The sequence below is a fragment of the Tripterygium wilfordii genome, chromosome 17, assembly GCF_013401445.1.
Source record: "Tripterygium wilfordii isolate XIE 37 chromosome 17, ASM1340144v1, whole genome shotgun sequence".
NCBI classification, from domain to species: domain Eukaryota; kingdom Viridiplantae; phylum Streptophyta; class Magnoliopsida; order Celastrales; family Celastraceae; genus Tripterygium; species Tripterygium wilfordii.
Window position 1 is genome coordinate 2,711,801 of NC_052248.1, and position 19,445 is coordinate 2,731,245.

Here is a 19,445-nt window from a genome sequence, read left to right on the forward strand (position 1 = left end):
TATTACTGGGCTTGGGTTGGGCTGCGTCAGTCTTTTCGGCATCATATTTGATATGAGTTTAAATTCAGGTCATCAGAGAATGATGCGGATAAATATCCTACATCGGTGGTAACTGGCCCTGAGTTGCAGTATATAAGTTGGGCAAACCTAACATTGGATAACCGATTTTCTAGTGGCTAGTTAAGCCTGCTTATTGTTGGACTTGGGTTGGGCCGCTTCAGTCTTTTCGGCATCACATTTGATATGAGTTTAAACTCAGGTTATCAAGTTTGTTCGTATAGAAGTTTCTCACCTAACGAAAGGGTAAGTGAGTTGGGCAAAACCTTAAAACATGACCAACGACGACAAAAGGTATTGCTCCCAGTTGAAAGTGAATCTCTCAAGTCCATATGGTTTGACTCCAGTATACCGTTTCTTGAAATACACACAGAAGATTACGTTTGTGATTGGAATCGAATCTTGAACACACATGTCTATGTCAATCCATTACCAACCAAGCCAACACTTGTTGGTCTCTAATCCTTATGATTGATCATCAATAACCCACATGTAACACGTCATCAAAACCCTATTATTTCCTTCAAATACTTACTGGTGAATACTTTGGCAAAAATAATTCCACTACTGGTTAATTAATTTCGTTTATAATTATGAGTAGGACTATTTACAATCTCCCCCGTCTCTCTCTATGATGTGTTAAACACCACTTGCCTCTTTACAATATAGACTCCATTGATCTGTATTCTTTGGGCTATAAGAACAAGAGAGAAGAAGGTGCTGTCGTGACAGAGTTAAGATTTAGGGTTTTTGATGGGTGTAGTCTGTGTTTTTACTCTAAATTAAAAAAAGGGGTGTATAACGGAATATTATATTTTTAATTGTGATGGATTAAGATTCGGGCGTATTAGTTATTTTTGAGTGCATATAATGCTAATCTATAATCATTGCACGCCCATTATACTGCGGGAAGAGAGAGAGACGGGCACAGAGGGATGAAGAGGTCACTGATAAGGCGCTGCTTCCAGACTTGCCGCTCTCTCTCAGAGTACAGAAACTTTGCTTCTCATCCAAACTGTGCTGTCCTCGATGATCTTGATAGCCAAGTCAGTCAATTTCCTCGTTCTCTCTTGTCCTATATATTTGCGCGTATGTTTACGGTCATTGGCAGACGAGTTCGAAAATTAACAGCCTTTCCCTTTCTCTATGGAAGGTATTAGTTGAAGGCAGAGCTTATTCAAGAACTGCAATTCTCAATAGGCCCTCAGCTCTCAATGCTCTCAATACCAACATGGTGTGTTCGTGTTTTTCTTTTTCTTTTTTTTTCAGGTTATTGTTTACAGCTTCGGGGAAATCTTACCTCGATAACATACCCATATCAGTTTTCTCTGTTTAACTCTTTGAGTTTATATAGATGATGCGAAATTTGTTGAAAGTGGGAATTTTCGGTTGTTACATGACCTTTGAGGGATCAATTTCTAATAATTGTTCTCTCTGCATTGGTTTTCAGTTGTGTTTGGTTTTAATCTGATTCCGTGTTGGGATCAACGTATTGAAATGATTAGTCTTCTGGGTCCGTGTTGTTTATGTCATTTGTTTCACACATGAAAAGAAGAAGAAAGTAACGAGGGATGTTATGACTGAGAGATATATTATGGCTTCCAGGGTGCTAGATTGTTAAAACTGTACAGATCATGGGAAGAAGATCCCGATATTGGTTTTGTGGCTTTGAAAGTAAGTCCTTTTTTTTCTTTTTTCTTTTTCAAGTCAAATATCATCGTCGTTTATACTGGATTGCTCAAAAATTATTTTATTTGTTGAAGGGCAGTGGCAGGGCTTTTTGTGCTGGTGGAGACATCGTTTCTATCTTTGTCTTGATGAATGAAGGTGTGATATAAATCTGTTGTTGAACTGATGCCCAACATTTTGAAGATTTTGTTTTGTACTATTTAGTTTAATGGTTCAGTGGCTCTTGTTACTGTAGTTAATTCTTTTCCCCTTTTTTGCTTGCATCCTCGCATGCAATTTTAAGAATTCCACAACTGATGCCCACTATGGGAGCCTTGTGCACTGGAGTTCTTTACGTATATTTTGCTGTGATTCCGTGAAACTTGAGTAAACTCACACCTAGATTAGCTGGCTTAATTTTACGTATATAAATGGAAGCACAATGACATGAAACAGAAAAATCATGATTTTCCTGGATTTGAGTCTTTTGGTATCCTTGCCTGAGATTCTTGTTTCTTCATAGCTAGAAGGAAAATCAAAGAACCTTTCATAAGTCAACTATAAATAAATAGCATATTGCCCAGGCATTTTTGGTTTTGGTCCTTTTGTATATTGTATGTACAATTCTATTTACCTGGACATTTTTCTTTCTTTCTTTTGATGTTATTAAAATTATATGTGCTTTTACACTCATATTTGCTTTGATTTGTTAGACATGTTAATGCTAATCATGTTGTTCATGTGACCTCTTCCTGTCGTTTTACTGTTGAAAGGCCTTTGATCCTTTGCTTATTTGCAGGGAGGGTAGAAGATTGCAAGGAATTTTTTAGGACGCTATACACCTTTATATACCTGCTAGGTACATATTTGAAGCCGCATGTGAGTATCTGTTATTTCTGTAATGCCAACTGTCAATATAGGTTACTGGTCTCGAGTTTGAAATGTTTTACTTTTAGAATCAATAAATTTAACCTTGATATGATCTTTTGCATAAAATTTTCATTTAGAATCTGGAAAAAGCTAGAAAATAATAAAACATTACGATCTGTCTTGCAAAAAAAAGAAAAGAAATAGAAGTATGGAAAAGTACTGGTTGGCATATCTTCGGAACTTTGTGATGTTTGTTTGGCATTTCAGCCTGTCATGACTTTGTCTCAACTCCTAGGCTTAGAGGTGACAATAATATATACTTAAACCTTCATGAACGGGATTCCTTGAGCTCATCTTATCCTTTTTTGTTTAGTTTACTCTTCAGAGAAAGGCATTATGTTGCTGTTCATGGTTGGTTCTTACTTCTTAGCTGCATATTATAGAAAGAACCAATAAAAGATGGGGAAGCTAGTCCATCTTTAGGGCCTCGTTTTTTTTTATTGTAAAAAAGTAGAAGGGTTGATGGGCCTTTTTTTGAATATTTAAATTATATTAGAGCAAAATTTCAATCGAGAACAAATCCAGTTTAAAAATGATGGATATAAGTGGCTGGCTAGTGACTGTTAGTGTTTGTGTTGAAATGAATAAATTTTTATAATTAAAAGTACCATGAAAGTGCTAATTAACATTTGGCCCATATTATCACATCATCTTCTGAATAGGATATCCATTTTCCAGTCTCATTCAGTTATGTGTTATAATCTCTACACAGGTTTCTCTTTTGAATGGGATTACCATGGGTGGTGGGGCTGGAGTATCAATTCCTGGGACATTCAAGGTTGCAACAAATAAAACTGTAAGTAACATTTTTTTTTCCATTTTCCCTTACAATTAGAAATTGCTGTTTTGAGGATTCTATTGAATATTGTTTCTCTTATAGCTTTGAATATTTCAAAAATATTTCACTAACTTGTCAATAGTATTGCACATTATATATGCATGTTTCATTTGAATACTCGGCCATTTATAGATTCAAGGGTTTTGCACTACCTGGAGCCTTTAAAAGAAATACTGACTTTTCTCACTTGGGTAACATGCACTGGGTCACTTTTATACCATAGATCTTTTTGTAGTTACCACACTGAGGTTAGGAGGTAGAACATGAAGTTGTATACTTACCAATGTGTCTTTATTTAATATAAATTTTTGTAGGTTTTTGCCACCCCTGAAACTCTGATTGGTTTCCATCCTGATGCTGGTGCATCCTTTTACCTCTCCCATCTACCTGGGCATTTAGGTAAAGTGTTTTTTTTTTTTTTTTTTATAAATTATTTTGAGTTTTTATATATGCAAGAGATAATACAGTGGATTAAATTTAGAATAAGCATCCAGAGTCTATTGAATGTGTTTTTAAGTCCCTTGAACTTTTGCATTTCCTTCTTCTCCTCGTCTTCTTCTCTAGGTCCTTCGTGGTGTTGTTGTTTCTTCACATGTTATTTGAAATATATTTACTCATGCAAACAAGAAAATGTGAATATATGGTTTCGATGTTTTTTAGTAGAGCATGGAACCTCTCGGCCACATTAGACCAGTTATAGTAGAATAAACCCCAAAAAGGAGCATAAATAGCCACAAAACCACTACTATCGTTTTAAATCCAAACTGTTAGTTATTTTAAATCCAAACCGTTAGTATTTAAATCCAAGATACACCATGTGAGAGTTGAACCTAAGACCTCTGAGATTACATTTGGTCCCAGAGTTCATTCTGTTTCCACTAACGACTGTTCAGGTTACATTGGAATATTGTTGAGATTTTTCTTGTGACTTAACACTCCATATAATGGAGACTGTACCTCTGTTTATGATGTTTCGTTTTTTTATTTGTATTCAGATGCTATTCGCAGAAGAACAAGTGAAAACTAATTACTGATTTTCTTCGTAAGAATGAAAATGATGAATAAGGTGTTACTTCCACGCATGTGTTTCTGTGAAAGTATCTTGAAGATGTTTTTTTCCTGCATATGTTATGCGATAAATGGACCCTCATCCTTTCTCAAATTAACTTGATTTGTTTGACCAGTGTTTCCTTTATTTATTTATTACCTGGAAACTCTTATCGTCGTTTTCGGTATACTGCATGCATGAGTTTTAAACCCATGTGATGGTTCTTCTTCTCTTTCTATTCGAGGTTAATTGGATGAACAAGCTGGAATATAGATCTGATGTGATATTCTAGACTATTTGATTGGTTTGCACTTTGGGCAAAAAAAATTGACATGCATGGTCATGAATTGTTTTCTTGTCAGGGGAATACTTAGCACTGACTGGAGAAAAGCTTGATGGGGCAGAAATGATTGCTTGCGGGCTTGCTACACACTACTCACATATCACAGTTACTTATGCTTGACCCTTCTTCCAAACTTCGTAAAGTTGTAAATCCTGGTTACATAACATTTATATATTTTGTTTCTTTGGATTCGCAGAAGCTTCAATTAATTGAAGAGCAGCTTGCACAATTGGTTACAGATGATCCTTCTTCCGTGGAATCTTCTTTGGAAAAATATGGTGACCTTGTCCATGCAGATAAGATGAGTGTACTTCACAGGTTTGTTTAATGGTTAGTGCATCATCTTTTGATTCTTTTCCATTTTCGTCATTAATTTCTGGAAACCTTCTGGTACGGTTGAAAACATGTTGGAAATTCTCCTCTTTTTTTTGTATAAAATTATTATTTAAAGTGCACCGACGAGACTTTTGGAACCTCAATTAGGTAATTGGGTGGGATTTTTAAAATTGTTTCTTTTTTTTTTAATTTATTATAGCAATTTTAATTTGCTGGTCCTCGATTGTCTTGTTTGTTAGGATTGAAACAGTTGACAAATGTTTTGGCCTTGACACAATTGAAGAAATAATCGATGTCTTGGTAAGTATGTTCCCTAGTTCTCCATTACAATATTTTAGAACCCTTGCTGAGCAGTAAAGTTGTTGCAATACAACCTCGAGGTCATGGTTTCAATTTTGGAAACAACTTCTTCAGTGTAGGGGGTAAGGCTGCATATATCTCGCCCTTCCCCCTACATTCACTGCGATAGCCTTGTGCTGGGGGTTGTCGTAGCTTTTTCTTAGGATTCGTTAATGCCATGAAACTTTGAGCAGAAAAAATTAAGGATATGTCCTAGTACATTTAGGTACCCCCACATAATATAGAATTTAAGAGCTGTAACAGTGAATAGAGCAGCACTGAAGTAGCTATTTATCTGAAATGGCAGGATTTTTATTGGACTTTGTATGTAAATCATATCATTTGCCAAAGGCAGTCAAAATATTTTTTTGTTGTTCAAAATGAAACAAATATATAACTGATATTTTTTTTGATCGTTCTTGTAAATTGGTAATAAACAGGAGATTGAGGCTTCACGAACTAATGACCCATGGTGCACTTCTACTCTTAGAAGACTAAAAGAAGCTTCCCCATTGAGCCTGAAAGTTTCCTTAAGATCGGTGAGTCCCTTAAACCTCATAAAAGTCATTTCATGATATAGAATATCATTGCATTGAAATCTGAACCACTGCATTTTGACTTTTAAGATACGAGAAGGTCGATTTCAGACACTAGATCAGTGCTTGGTTCGTGAGTATCGAATGTCTCTTCAAGGGATATCCAAGAAGATTACCAACGACTTCTGCGAGGTTCAGAATCTCTCAACTCTCCATTACTTGAATTAAGTTCCGTAATTGTTTATCAGTAGATATTGTTTCTTACGTCTCTTCATTCGGGACTCTTGTTTTCTCTGTCCTCCTTGGTTCCTGATTAGGGAGTTCGGGCACGACTGGTTGACAAGGACTTGATGCCAAAGGTATCCTCTGTTTTATATGATCTTCCCTGCTTAGGAAGAGGGTTTACCAACCAAATACAATGCAAGGTTCAGGGAAGCTTTCGTTAATAATAGTTTATGCTATGGTTCTTCTCATTTGTGCAGTGGGATCCTCCGACCTTGGAGCTGGTGTCTAGTGATATGGTTGAGCAGTATTTTTCTTCTCTTAGTGAATGTGAGCCTGATCTTGACCTTCCAACAGAACAGCGAGAGGCATTCACTTGAGTTTCTTGAAATTGTGAGCTGAAATGAGGGAAATTTGTATCCATTACGTTGTTCTTTTGGATGATATTTGCACCCCTTACATATGCTCTGTGTTTTTTCTTCAAAAAGAAGACCATAAAACAAGTAAAAACAGTTAAAGATAGAAGAACATTATTTGCACTCTGTTTTTTTTGTTAAGTACATCCCATTAACCTTTTAAAAACACACTAGAGTGGGGTGTATTTAGTAAAAAATGTGGTGTAAATAATATTCATTTAAAGATAAAGCAAAGGGAGGATAGCATGTTAATGAATCTTGCACAGAACCGAAAGCTGGAAGTGATGTCCTGCCCTGTAGGTTCTATGTTGAGATAACACATACCAGTCAATCCAAAGTCGTCACCACAAGGACCCATATCCCTTTTCCCATCACATTCGGTCTCTGTTTGTTGTGTGCTAGTATTCGCATCAGGATGAGTGACTTATTGTTTATTGGAACCACCTGCCTCGGTTGAGACCAGGATTGGATCAGCACATTTGAAAGTGTACCAGCTGCTTGGTGGGACCATCTGTTTCTATGGTTTCTATGATATGGCTTAGTGATGAGCAGCAAGGGCATAAGCTCAAGAATACATATAACCGGTTTGTCGTTATAAGATGAAGATGGACCGAGCCCAGCCAAGTCATGCAGATCATGGACTTGAAGCCATATTCTTCTAGGATATTGACGTTGGAAGTTTGCTACTACCAAGTTATTACTTATTAGGACTTGGGAGAATTGTTCGACTACTAATGATTATAGGAATAATTCATCTATTAATGATAAGAATAGTTTTGCTTGTAATTGCTGTAAAACCAATCTATTAGCCGATGGTAGGCACCGATTGGAATAATAGAATAAAGTGAGATTTAATCTCTCTTTTCCTTGCACTTGCGTGAGTTAGACTTGGAAAACACTTCCAGCCTTCCAGGTTGATTCAAAGTTTCAGCACTTATATAAGACTTGATTGATGCGTATGATTCGAGTATCTAAGAGCCCTTCCCGACGAAGCATCCAAAATTTCCAAATTATAAAATTTAGTATCGAATTCTTCACTCTGGGGTTTGGAGAGAATGGCAACTGCGATGAAAGAGATGCCAGCACCGCGAAAACCAGAGACAACAGGATCAAGAAAGAAGCCAAAGCTGGAGAAAACAGAGGCAGCCCAGATTGAAATTGTGGACCTTGATGCGTTTTGCTTGACACCCATCTCTCCCAAAGGCACGTCCAAGAAAAACGCAATCTCAGTCGAGCAGGACAGTGAAAACAGAGACATACAGTTGGCCTCTCTCTTCAAGTCCCTCAGCAATAAAGTAAATTTCATAGACCTCGAGGACGGTCAAGAGTACTACTCTGGAGATGATGATGACGATGTAAAGTTACTAAATTTCAAACCTTTAGGTACTTCTTTTGGTAAGAGAAGAAAACCCTTTTTCAATCCTTCAGAGTCTGAAACTGGGCAGTCTTCGAATTCCCAAAAATTAGAGTTTTTATGTGATATATGTGTTGAACCCAAGACTACGCAGGATTGGTTCAGAATTAAGGGTTGCAGCCATGCTTATTGTAGAGATTGCGTGATCAAGTATGTTGCTTATAAGTTGCAAGATAATATTACAGGCATCGGATGCCCGGTCCCCGAATGTGGAGGATTGTTGGAGCCTGAATATTGTCGATCTATACTCCCTAAGGAGGTTTTTGATAGGTGGGGTAATGCATTGTGTGAGGCTGTCATTCTTGGTTCTCAAAAGTTCTATTGCCCGTATAAGGACTGCTCGGCACTAATGATTGATGATGGAAAAGAGATTATTAGGGAATCTAAGTGTTTGAATTGTAGGAGAAAAATTTGTGCACACTGTAAGGTCATCTGGCATGTGGGGATTGAATGCGAGGAATTTCAGAAATTGCATAAAGATGAAAGGGATAGGGAAGATCTCATGTTAATGAAGCTCGCAAAGAACAGACGCTGGAAGAGGTGTCCTGCCTGCAAGTTCTTTGTTGCAAGAAACAAAGGTTGCTCGCATATGAATTGCAGGTCAGTATTATTCCTTTATCGCAATTTCGCTTGTTAGAATGCCTGTGTCCAGTTTATATCATTATATGTGCTTACCTGAACATAAGTTGAAGCTAGCATTAATAAGCATTACTCAGTCTGTCACCATGACAATATTGCTCGCCTTCGCCATATCTTAGTTACTTTCCATCTAAATACGTTGAGGGAAATATGTTGGCATTAGGATAAAGACAATGACTGATCTGCTTGTTCCATTTCTCACTTGTCTTCTGTTTACTGCCCTTCTGACTAGAACTCAAATGCCTTATTGGTGGCTCAACCAAAATGGTAGAGCACTAATTTGTGATAGTAGCAGACTTAGGTCAAATTGAGGACGATGTCACGGCCCGCTCATACTTGTATTAATGTCAGCATGCTTTGTTCCTGTTCCCTTTGCTTTAAAGTTGAATCAGCTATGACTTTTGATCAATTAGGAAAAGCCAGAGTTTATGTTATTTATGATTCAAGAATGCGAATAAACTAAGGTTGAAGTAAATGAATGATTATGACTTTGGAACAAATCTCAATGGTCCTGCTGGTCATATGTTGGAAGCTCTGCATCTGCATGGCTTCTGCTTACTTTGGCTTAGATCATTGTGAAAATTTCTTTTTGAAAAACTTGTGAAGCTTGCCAGACTTGTGAAATTTTCGTCTTTCTTCTTTCTTTTTTTTATTCTGGTTTATCATTCTGATTGATATTTTTGGTTTGATTCCAGGTGTGGAACTGGTTTCTGTTACAAGTGTGGTGATGTGTGGACCTGGGACCATTATTGTAAGAAGGGAGGAATGAGGATATGAGTTTGGCCTACATTTATGAAATTTGCAAATATGTTAAGTTAGAGCACCTGCTGTCAGATCTACTCAGCTAGATGTGTGATTGAGATTTGACAGTCATCTATATTATAGCTTTGTGAGTTTGAAATGATAGGGATCTAAAGACTTTGATTATCATGATGATGATAGTGTGTTTCTTCCAAAGGTAAAAAAATTAATATGATAAAAAAAATCTGGCATGCTGAGTACTGCATATGCCTTTTCTTTCTCTTGTACTGAATTTCCACATTTTCATTCATGGCTTTGCTAGGGGTAGGCTGGTGCGTTGCTGCTCAGTGTTATATTAATTTTCACACATTCTGTCTGTGTTATTTTGTTTAAGGGAAAGTGTAGGCGTGAAATCAGTAGACTTGGACAAAAAAATGAATCCAAAACTTTTAAGTTTACGTTAAGTTAAATGCATATATAAGTTAAGTCGAGGTCAAGTCGATAGGTAAACAATTTTCATGTAGAACGCTTTTGTAGTGAGCGATGTCGGGAACAAACAAGATGTACGTGGATCTACTCCCACATAATATGTGAAAATGGTTAAAAATATAAATAACTTTGTGCACATGGATAGTGAGCAAGGTCGGGGATATGCTAGGTCACCTAGGTGTAAGCACATCTTACCCGGCCACACATAATAGATAGAGAGATTATTTTGAAGAATTGGACTTGTGACGTCTAATTTGCAGCCTGAAACTTTACCAATGTGTCACATATCAGGATAGCGCCACTAGGGACGTGACCCGAAAAATAGCTTGCGGAGATGGAGATAACGTGAAAACAAATTAACGGTCCCCTTAACTGTGTCAATCTGGTTAACAACCAATGTAAATGATACACTTCTACGAGCATCTTATAAGTTTCTCTTAACAGATTTCTTAAAATACAGATAAAATGTCATTGTTCTTTAGTTAACTTATGAAACCATTACATTAATGAAACATTCTGATTTCATGCTCAAAAGTGACCTTAACAAGAAATTTTCTGGTGTCACTTATCAAATGTGAGCACCAAATTAGAGTTTGTGGGTTTATTCAGTAGATGAATTGTTGCGGAAATTTGACGTGTGATGGCTCCATGGATCTATCTGTTCTTTCACATAGCTCGTTGCTTGTCTGTGTGTGAAATGATCAGTCACAGTATGGATACACATATTTCTCCTAAAAAATAGTTTATTTTGTCTACGAACTATATCCAGTCAATTATACATATACAAGCACAACTTCTTAGCACATCATTAGCGAATCAACTAAATATGTTATAGGCCTAAAGTACTGGAAAGCTTTTCCACTAGGTTGTATAGCCAGTTGCACTTATATACTGATGTATATATACTCTGGCTTTCAACTTGCATTACTAAGATTTACTGATGGAGAACTTTTTTTTCAACAGTCTGCTCATTGTATCTTTCCTTTTCAACTGTGTGCATGTTCAGCATAGGAATATTCTTGGGTTTGAGGTAGTTAGGTCCCCCTTTTCGAGGTGCAGAGGCAAAACTATTCGGACCACCTGTTCAGCAAGTTGCCTAAACCTGTTTATTCTTCCCAGTCCAATTGATTTCAATGTAATATACTGGTAGGAGAGTTCTTGGCGCTTCGAATCGTGGACAAAAATTCAATGTACATTTGGGAAATTCTTTTAGGAGGTCTACGAGACAGCAGATTGTAATTATGCCATAGCAAGCTGTAAGGAACCATTTACTGATACAATCATCATACAATACTGCGCTAAGTTTATTATTCTGTTGTACTAAACAAATTATGTTTTCACAGAGATAATGAACTTAGGAGGACATACCGCGCTAAGTTTATTTTACAATTCTCATAATGCAGACCAAGAGTGTGTTGATTTTAAAGCAAAGAAACTGCAAAGCTTTGTGAAGGAAAACGCCCTTTTTGATTTCAGAAAAAGGTGCCTTGTCTGGGAAAATAGGTCCTGGTGTGCTCAGAGCTCTTGTAACTTAACAGGCTAACCAAATTGATGTGAGGCTGGACAGTCTGTCTCGTGAATGTTTCTCAAAATTGTTTCTAGCTCCCATGTTACATTATTTAGCCATAATCCTATCGGGGAGAAAGGTTTTGCTAATCTTCCTCCTTGTAGACCGTTTTTATAACGTTCATGCTCGGTCATGGATATTGGTTTGAGTACTTAAATTTATGCACTGTTGCTTCTGGAAGATGCAGTATTTATTTTGATATGTGGTGCATATAATGGCCTGGGAGCTGAATAAACTGTGATGGCTCTATATACTCTCTGGCTTTTTACTCAACTGATTGTCAGCTTCAGGGACCATTTTAATTTGAATCGTGAAAGTTTGGATGGAAGTTTCATGGGAACTGTTTTGAACAATGGTAAATGTCATTTAGTCCCCTGTCTTATTGTTTTCATGTGGTCCTCTTCATCAGAGTTTCCACATGGTCTCTACACACTGCTATGATAATTACTTGTGCTTGTTTTTCCCTTCTCTTTCTTCCTGTCTCTTCTTCTTTCGATCTTTTCCTAGCTGCTAAGAATTTGGCATGGGTTTCATGCTTTTAGCTAGTGTACAATACTCGGTGCCTGGGTGAAGCATCTCATTATATACACATCATGCCTTAGAATTAATCATGTTATGGCCATTCGTGCTAGTTTCTCTTAGATGACTCTATTTACCTGTAACTATACTTACAGGCTTAATAGCTCTACTGGTTACTTATTTTTCGAACCGACGGGTTAGCTTTTCCCCATTGAAGAGACTGGTGAAGGGAAAAATGCATCTGAACAAAGTAGAATTAAGACTGGTGGTTCAGAAAACTTCATACTTTAAATCAGTTTCCTTGGCTTCTTCTGAGTTGTGGATTGAAAATCCAGTTGTTAGGTTGTAGTGGATTCTCCCCGGCATTGTTGATATGGCTGTCTGGAGAGTTTCTTGTGCAAGGACAGGTGTGCATTTATTCCAGGCATTGGAAGTAGATGTTGATGAATGACCCATGTGAGAAGGGTGGTCTTTGACTGAGAATTATTTGAGAGATGATTCCTGGTGAGCTTGGGCGGTTAATGAAATTGCTTGTCAAAACTGTTTGGTCTGATTATGGGCATGACATGTTGACAAAGGCAGGAGAAAGGAAAAAACCTTATCTTCAACTTGTTCGGTTTTTTTATTTCAGAAACTTCAATTTCCTACAAAGGACAAACATAGATAGTGGACTGGAGCCTTAATTGCATGAATTACCTCCATTATCCCATCCTTCTAGCTAAATCTGCCCAAATTAATCGATCGGACCGAACTGGTCGACTTCTCGAAATCTTAAAAAAACCAGATCGAATCGACAATAACCGACCTATTAATCAGTTATCATCAAAGATATATTAGTGAATACAGACCGAAAAATCGACCAAGTGTTTAGCGAGGAAGGGAAAAGAGGATTTAGATATCAATTGTACTCTCTGTAGTGGCAGTGGATCAGCTTATGATTGTTACTTCTAACATTTTGGAATGGATCCGCTGTCCTGCGGACATGTTAGGAGTGTAGAATTCTTTTGACCTAAAAATAAAGTTTAGATGCAAAGGTCCAAATTCCCGCACGTGCGGCAATCGGACCATCCGGGTTGGGTTGTTATTATGTGATCTGCTTGCAGAGGAGTACAGTTAAAGAAAAACATTTTTTAATTTCGAAATAAATAAACAACAAAAAAGTAAAAGTACGTGTCTGACTAAGAAGACATTCCGTACAAGTCGTGTCAGTCTTTTTACCGAATACCACCAGACTCCCCCTCCCTCTTCCTCTTGTCCACTCTCCATATTCTCCTTTCTGTTCAGAAAAGCAAAAGGGCTATTTATGTAATTTCGAACAACTCCCTCCAATGTTTGGGCGAGTACAAAAGCTCCTATACGTGCTAGAGTGGGAGGGCCAGAATTGAATACGAACTACTTGCGACACCGAATAATACATCCGACTGTCCGAGATACGATCGTTTCCTCCTATCCACTTCCTCTTCTTTTTTTTCATGTGTTTTTACTTATATAACCTCCACTCTTCTCTCTTTTTACAAATGTGGATTCTCCTCTCCAGTCATTTATCCATTTGATGTTACCTGTCATAAAACATGGATGATGGAAATGTAGTATTGAGACATTTGCTGTTGTGATTTGATTATGGTCTTAATTAACTTTTAATTGGGAATGTTTAGATTTTAAGATAGATGCTTGCAAACAATTTTGGCAGATATAATTTTGGTATATAAAAATTGATTGTCATATCATATATATATATATATATATGAAGCAACTATAAATACTTAAAGTAAGGACTTAAAATAAGTACGACTTTTTGATCATTGATTTAAGTGAAATGACTAATGGGACCCACTGATTTGAGTTCCAAATGTTTTAAATCAAAGATGAAAACATGTGTACTTATTTTAAGTCTTTACTTTGAGTATTTATAGGAGAATTCATCTATATATATTTATATTAGCCAGATATTATAGTAAGTTTATAGTAAAATACACGTGGCAAAATCCTAGTGGCCTGACAGAGCATAAATTGAAAAATGTAGTTCATCCAAGTCCAAACTGCTTCAATTATTGATTCTTCTCTCTCATAAGCTTATATGTGATCATGATAATATTAAATAGATACTAACTTACCCTAACAAAGATAACTTTTTAAGTTTCAAACACCAACTTGTGGTGAGCAAATTCTACACATGGGTTGAACACACTCCAAAATGGGCCTCTGAGCTGTTCGGCTAGAGGCTTCTATTGATATTTGTTGTTCTTTTCCTGAAAATGACAATGGTCAGCAAGCTTAACAATCGTAGATGCTCCGAGCTGGAGTCAGTCTCTAGATCAAAGAGGGGCAAATAATCACAAAGTAGTGATTTAAAAAATTACCTTGAATCTCTCTCTCCCTTTTTATCGTGAGTGATTTGAGTGTCCCCTTAATCCGACCATCCGTTGAGATCATCAAATCAGATCTCTGAATTGACGACCGATCATCCCAGGATATCATTAGCATTATTGTGATATGAGTTTGGTCAACGTGTCTTCCTGCCTAACGAGATTTCTACACGTGTCTAAAGTAAAATGACTCCTCATATAACCAGCCTGTTTGGAAGACTTTTTTGAGGACAATATATGCTACCTATTAGCATATATTGTTGGTAGCAACCAAACGATCATTTTATGGCTCAAAATCCGAGACAATTTTGAGACCATATTATGGTCTTTTGGAAATTGTTCAAAATCAAACCATTTTGAGGCCATTTTGAAATTTATCCCCAAACACTCTTCATTTATTTATTGAAACACCCAAATTACCCGTACACTTTTCTCCACAAACCGCCCATACGCAAAGAACAGCTCTACCGCCGTCGTTGATCTCCATCAGAAACACTGTCTGGCGTCGCCACCCTCACTGACTCCGGCGAACCGGCGGCCCCTACTCCTTGTTCGATTGTCTTCCACCATACCAAATTTAACAACAACATCATCAACCCACATACCCAGCAAGTCAGCAACCCAAATTAGACCACCCCATACACAACGTAGAATATTGCAATAAAAATTGAGCAGCTTCATCTCTTCGAAGAACCCATCGATTGGATGCAAAACCCATACCCATCGCCGACGTTGTGGAGTGTGTTTGATTTCAACTAGCTTATGCACTTCTGAGTTTATTCAACAAATCAATAAATAAATAAATCATTAGATAAAAATTATTTAAGAGTTGATTATTATTTTGTTTAAGGTAATACCCCTACATGTAATTTACACAATAATTTTATCACAATTTATGCTACTAACAAAAGTACAATCAAATACCTATCAGTATTTCAGGAATCATATATGCTACCATTTTTTACTAGCATATATTGTCTACAACATATATTATAATATATATTATTGTCAAAATTTGTCTACCAAACGGATCCAATAACTAATTAGACAATAAAATTATTTTGTATTAGTCGTTAAGAAAACTTTTCGATTATTGGTACTAATGAAAACAATGAAGCTTACTTTAGAGATTATGCTTTTTGGCCTCGCAATATCTATAGCTTAGATATATGGTCTAATATGCATGGTGATAGAATTTCACCAACTCAAAAGGATAGTTTACCAAATAAAACAGTTGTGAGTAGGACTAGAGAAACTTCAGGTTTTGTTATGTTTTGCTAAACAACATAAGACGCAAAAGGAAAGAGAACACAGAGCAAAAATGTATTACTGAATTAACAGACGGACATGAAAAATAATAATAGGAAAAGAATAAAAACATAATAATTGAAAAAATTTATCAACGAGGTAGTGGGTCCCTTGTCATAAATAAGGTCTCCACGTGGCTCATACCCACACGGTTTGTTTAACTTACTATTTTATTCGAGACTGCACTGCAGAGTTGTTGCTGCTACTAAAGCTGAAATAATAAGTCCCTTCATTTGAGGAAGGAAGGGAAGAGAGGCCAAGGCTAGCTACCAAACAAAACAAGGAAAGCTACAGCCTGCAGCTACTTTTCTTACTGTTAAGAATTGGGAAAATGTTAAAAACTGGCTAAAACCGTAAATCCACTCTCTTGCACAAGCTTCAATCTGCTCTCCAAAACCATAAAAAGCTTGGGATCTAATGCTGCTTTTAAAAGGAGTGTGAGAGAGAGAGTTCAAATGTTCATGGAGAAAGGAACACTTTCAACTCTGCAAATAGCAGCAACTTAGGGTTTTTAATTCATCTCTCGAAACTTCGATCCCTCCCTCTCAACCTTGCTTCTTCCTTCCTTTCTTTCCTTCAGGCCACTGTACTTAATTTTTACTGCCATTGCTGAGTTTCCAAGTTTTAACCAGAGCTAGCTATTACAGCACTTTGTATATAAAAACCATAAAAGAAAGTAAGAAACCACTCTCTAAGTCTCTCCCTCCTTAACACCGACATGTCTCTAAAAACAAAGAAACCCCACTCAAACCCACAAACCCAATTCACTATTTCAATGATTTCATCTCAAAGCTGACACCTTTTTCACTGTTTTCTTTCATTTTTGCAGTAGAACCCTAAAACGACGTCTCCGAGTAAGGAAGAGTACTACTACTACTACCTAAAGAAGATGCTGGAGTACGAATGGGGGAACCCGTCATCGATCATGCTCGAAGGGGACGAAACGACGTCGACCCAAGAAACTGATCCGAACCGTCAGATTTTCGATCATTACAATCAACAATCCTTCCACAACGAACCCATGATCCCTCATCCTCCAACAAACTTGTTCCACCAACAATCGCATCACAGCAATAACCTCAACGGTTTCTACGACCCACGAGCATTTTCTAGCGCGTCGGCCTTCGCAGTCCCTCATTCCTCGCTCCTGGACTCTGTGCCCGTTTCGGGTGGAGGAGGCGGGTTCTTTGTGGTTCCGAAAAGCGAGGAGGTTTCCCCTCTGGCGGACTTCACGGCGAGGATTGGGCTCAATTTGGGCGGAAGGACTTACTTCTCGTCTGCAGAGGATGATTTCGTGAACCGGCTGTACCGGCGATCCAGGCCGTCAGAATCGGGAACGACAAATTCGCCGAGATGTCAGGCTGAAGGGTGCAATGCCGATCTAACCCACGCAAAGCACTACCATCGGAGACACAAGGTCTGCGAGTACCACTCAAAGGCTGCTACTGTTATCGCGGCAGGGTTGACTCAGCGATTCTGCCAGCAGTGTAGCAGGTTCTCTCAATTTACCTAAACGCCCTTCTTGATTTTCTTAATTAACCCTGATTATACATCTTCATGGATAGATAACGAGGAAGAAGATTGTGAGTGTCCTTTAATGACCTGAATGCCCCCCATAATACGTGATTAGCCTGCTAACCTTGAGGGCATTTTCGTCTATATAGTTTTGTTGTTGACAGTGATCAGGCTTCAGTTTCCGAAAATGCCCTCCGTAATCAGGCTTGATAGCCAATGATTGGTTTTCCGTACAAGTGGAAATCCCGAGGGCAATCGTGTCCGTAATATTTTCCCTTTTCGTACTGTACATTTTGTTAATATCAGCAGTGTCCTAATACCGTAATAGTAATTAATTATATAAAAAAGTTTATTTTTAAAAATGGGCAGATTCCACCTTCTCTCGGAATTCGACAACGGAAAACGCAGCTGCAGGAGGAGACTGGCTGATCACAATCGCCGTCGCCGGAAATCCCATCAATCAAACCAAGAAACCCAGAAATCACAGCTCGATAATGCTCGCAGTTCCTCTGAAAATCTCACAAGTAAGACTAAATTGTTTAAATTCTCAACCCTTATAATATCCTTTAGTTATTTTTTAAAAAAATATTAATTGCAGAGTCTACACCGGAACTCTCCGGGGCTCAGTCAACTTCCTCGGTGACCGTGGCCGTGTCACCCCCACGAATCTCCTTGGATTGTTTTCCGCCAAGATGTTATCAAGCAAATGGCTCATCAACATCGAATCCACTGTTTTTCTCAAGTGGGTGATCATCATTAACTCGGTATCATAAAATGCAGGAGAAATTACTCAATTAGGACTTGTTTAATTTATTTTCTTTTTCAGTATTTCTCAAGTGTTAACTCTAATACTTTGAAGTGATGATTAAGATTCCCAGCTATTTATGTAGAAGTACGATTAATTATCAATGCATGTTTCGTTTTCATTACGAGAAAAAGTGATCAATTAATTCAGAATGCAGGGAAACCATAGATGGTGAAAGTTGTGCAAGAATGGAAAGAAAATAAGTTGGGCTTGGGGGAGGGGGGAGAGGTGTTTGGTTGGTTTCAAGGAAAGGGATCCCACGGGGGTGTGGGGTATTTGCACTTTGCAGGAAAGACTACTGGAAAGTAAAAAAAAGTAGAGTAAAATGGGTAATGGCATTTCTATGCTTTTTGTCTGGTCCCACAATTTTCCGGGAAAATGCAGTAATCATGTTAAAGAAAATATGTGACTTGGGACACAGAGACGTGGGGGGTTGGGTGGGGGGTGTGGATTTTCTTGGAATATTTAGATGAAAAAGGGCAGTCAAGCTGTCTCCTAGATGGAAGCCACATATGCTCTTACTAACATTACTAATTAAGCTTTGGTAGTCATTATGAGATATCAATATTTATTTTGCATGTGTTGGTGATATGATTAGTAGTAATCATATCATATATATAGTATTTATTTAATGGGTATCATGAGATGGGGTCCACCAAAGCCTAGGTATGACCTTAGTTGACTCGTTAGTGCTTATGTATTTATTATTTACTTCCACTCAAAAGCCTAGCTACTAGCTAGTGTGTGATACACTGATAGGGTTAGTTACTGGGCAATAAACATTATTTGCAACCTATTTTTTATTAAGTACATCCCATTAATCTTTTAAAAACACATTAAAGTGGAGTGTACTTAATAAAAAATGAGGCACAAATAATGTTCATCCTACTAAGCTGCATGGGTTTTGTTACACAATTCCAATTCTTTCAAAAATGTTAAACATCCCGTGTTTTTTTTGCCCCGATTATCTTAAATGTTAAGATCGACGCTTATAATACTTATAAAATCGCTAGTTACACATGCCCCACATGATTCATAAGATAAAATATCGAGATGCATAAGATTGATTTGTTTCTTTTAAGAAAAAATGAAGTTGGTGCTGCAAATTAATCTAATCACGACTATTTCATCTTTTAAATTTGATAGATTGTAGTATAAGTGTTCTTACCTAAAAAAAAACAAGGTTGGAACCGTCCTTGCACCTTCAAGGAAATTTAGATGTCGGCCAATATATGTTGTCTCAGTGCAGTGTACATGAACTGTTTTTCACTTTGATTAAGACAAATCTATGTCTCAAGTACCTTAAGATTGTCAAGAGAAAATTAAAGAGATGACAGAATTAAAACTAC

The 19,445-nt window shown here is 37.4% G+C and overlaps 3 protein-coding genes across 3 annotated transcripts; all 3 read left to right on the forward strand.

Annotated features, from left to right (window-relative positions):
• The first annotated feature begins 805 nt into the window (after positions 1-805).
• Positions 806-6,839, forward strand: LOC119981633 (3-hydroxyisobutyryl-CoA hydrolase-like protein 1, mitochondrial). The gene is made up of 14 exons (XM_038824707.1): positions 806-1,103; positions 1,211-1,291; positions 1,663-1,731; positions 1,821-1,884; positions 2,525-2,604; positions 3,368-3,451; positions 3,808-3,892; positions 4,904-4,989; positions 5,081-5,202; positions 5,460-5,520; positions 6,000-6,098; positions 6,186-6,287; positions 6,413-6,454; positions 6,578-6,839. Exons 1-14 carry the CDS (start codon positions 993-995, stop codon positions 6,695-6,697), a joined length of 1,206 nt encoding a protein of 401 aa, XP_038680635.1. The 5' UTR covers positions 806-992; the 3' UTR covers positions 6,698-6,839.
• A 711-nt stretch (positions 6,840-7,550) lies between these two features.
• Positions 7,551-9,814, forward strand: LOC119981634 (ATP-dependent RNA helicase DEAH12, chloroplastic-like). Its single transcript, XM_038824708.1, has 2 exons — positions 7,551-8,747; positions 9,482-9,814. Exons 1-2 carry the CDS (start codon positions 7,789-7,791, stop codon positions 9,561-9,563), a joined length of 1,041 nt encoding a protein of 346 aa, XP_038680636.1. The 5' UTR covers positions 7,551-7,788; the 3' UTR covers positions 9,564-9,814.
• A 6,331-nt stretch (positions 9,815-16,145) lies between these two features.
• On the forward strand, positions 16,146-18,189 carry LOC119983026 (squamosa promoter-binding-like protein 8). The gene is made up of 4 exons (XM_038826673.1): positions 16,146-16,452; positions 16,606-17,270; positions 17,661-17,815; positions 17,890-18,189. The coding sequence occupies exons 2-4, from the start codon at positions 16,666-16,668 to the stop codon at positions 18,039-18,041; spliced, it is 912 nt and encodes a 303-aa protein (XP_038682601.1). The 5' UTR covers positions 16,146-16,452; positions 16,606-16,665; the 3' UTR covers positions 18,042-18,189.
• The last annotated feature ends 1,256 nt before the right edge of the window (positions 18,190-19,445 follow it).

What these genes read in the sequence shown, in the direction of transcription:
- LOC119983026 (XM_038826673.1), top strand. Translation starts at nt 16,666, where the DNA reads ATGCTGGAGTACGAATGGGGGAACCCGTCATCGATCATGCTCGAAGGG. An exon ending in TTCTGCCAGCAGTGTAGCAG is followed by an intron (nt 17,271 to 17,660) that starts GTTCTCTCAATT and finishes AAAAATGGGCAG; the next exon opens with ATTCCACCTTCTCTCGGAAT. An exon ending in TTCCTCTGAAAATCTCACAA is followed by an intron (nt 17,816 to 17,889) that starts GTAAGACTAAAT and finishes TATTAATTGCAG; the next exon opens with AGTCTACACCGGAACTCTCC.
- LOC119981634 (XM_038824708.1), top strand. Translation starts at nt 7,789, where the DNA reads ATGGCAACTGCGATGAAAGAGATGCCAGCACCGCGAAAACCAGAGACA. An exon ending in TGCTCGCATATGAATTGCAG is followed by an intron (nt 8,748 to 9,481) that starts GTCAGTATTATT and finishes GTTTGATTCCAG; the next exon opens with GTGTGGAACTGGTTTCTGTT.
- LOC119981633 (XM_038824707.1), top strand. Translation starts at nt 993, where the DNA reads ATGAAGAGGTCACTGATAAGGCGCTGCTTCCAGACTTGCCGCTCTCTC. An exon ending in ATGCTCTCAATACCAACATG is followed by an intron (nt 1,292 to 1,662) that starts GTGTGTTCGTGT and finishes TATGGCTTCCAG; the next exon opens with GGTGCTAGATTGTTAAAACT. An exon ending in AGGTTGCAACAAATAAAACT is followed by an intron (nt 3,452 to 3,807) that starts GTAAGTAACATT and finishes AAATTTTTGTAG; the next exon opens with GTTTTTGCCACCCCTGAAAC.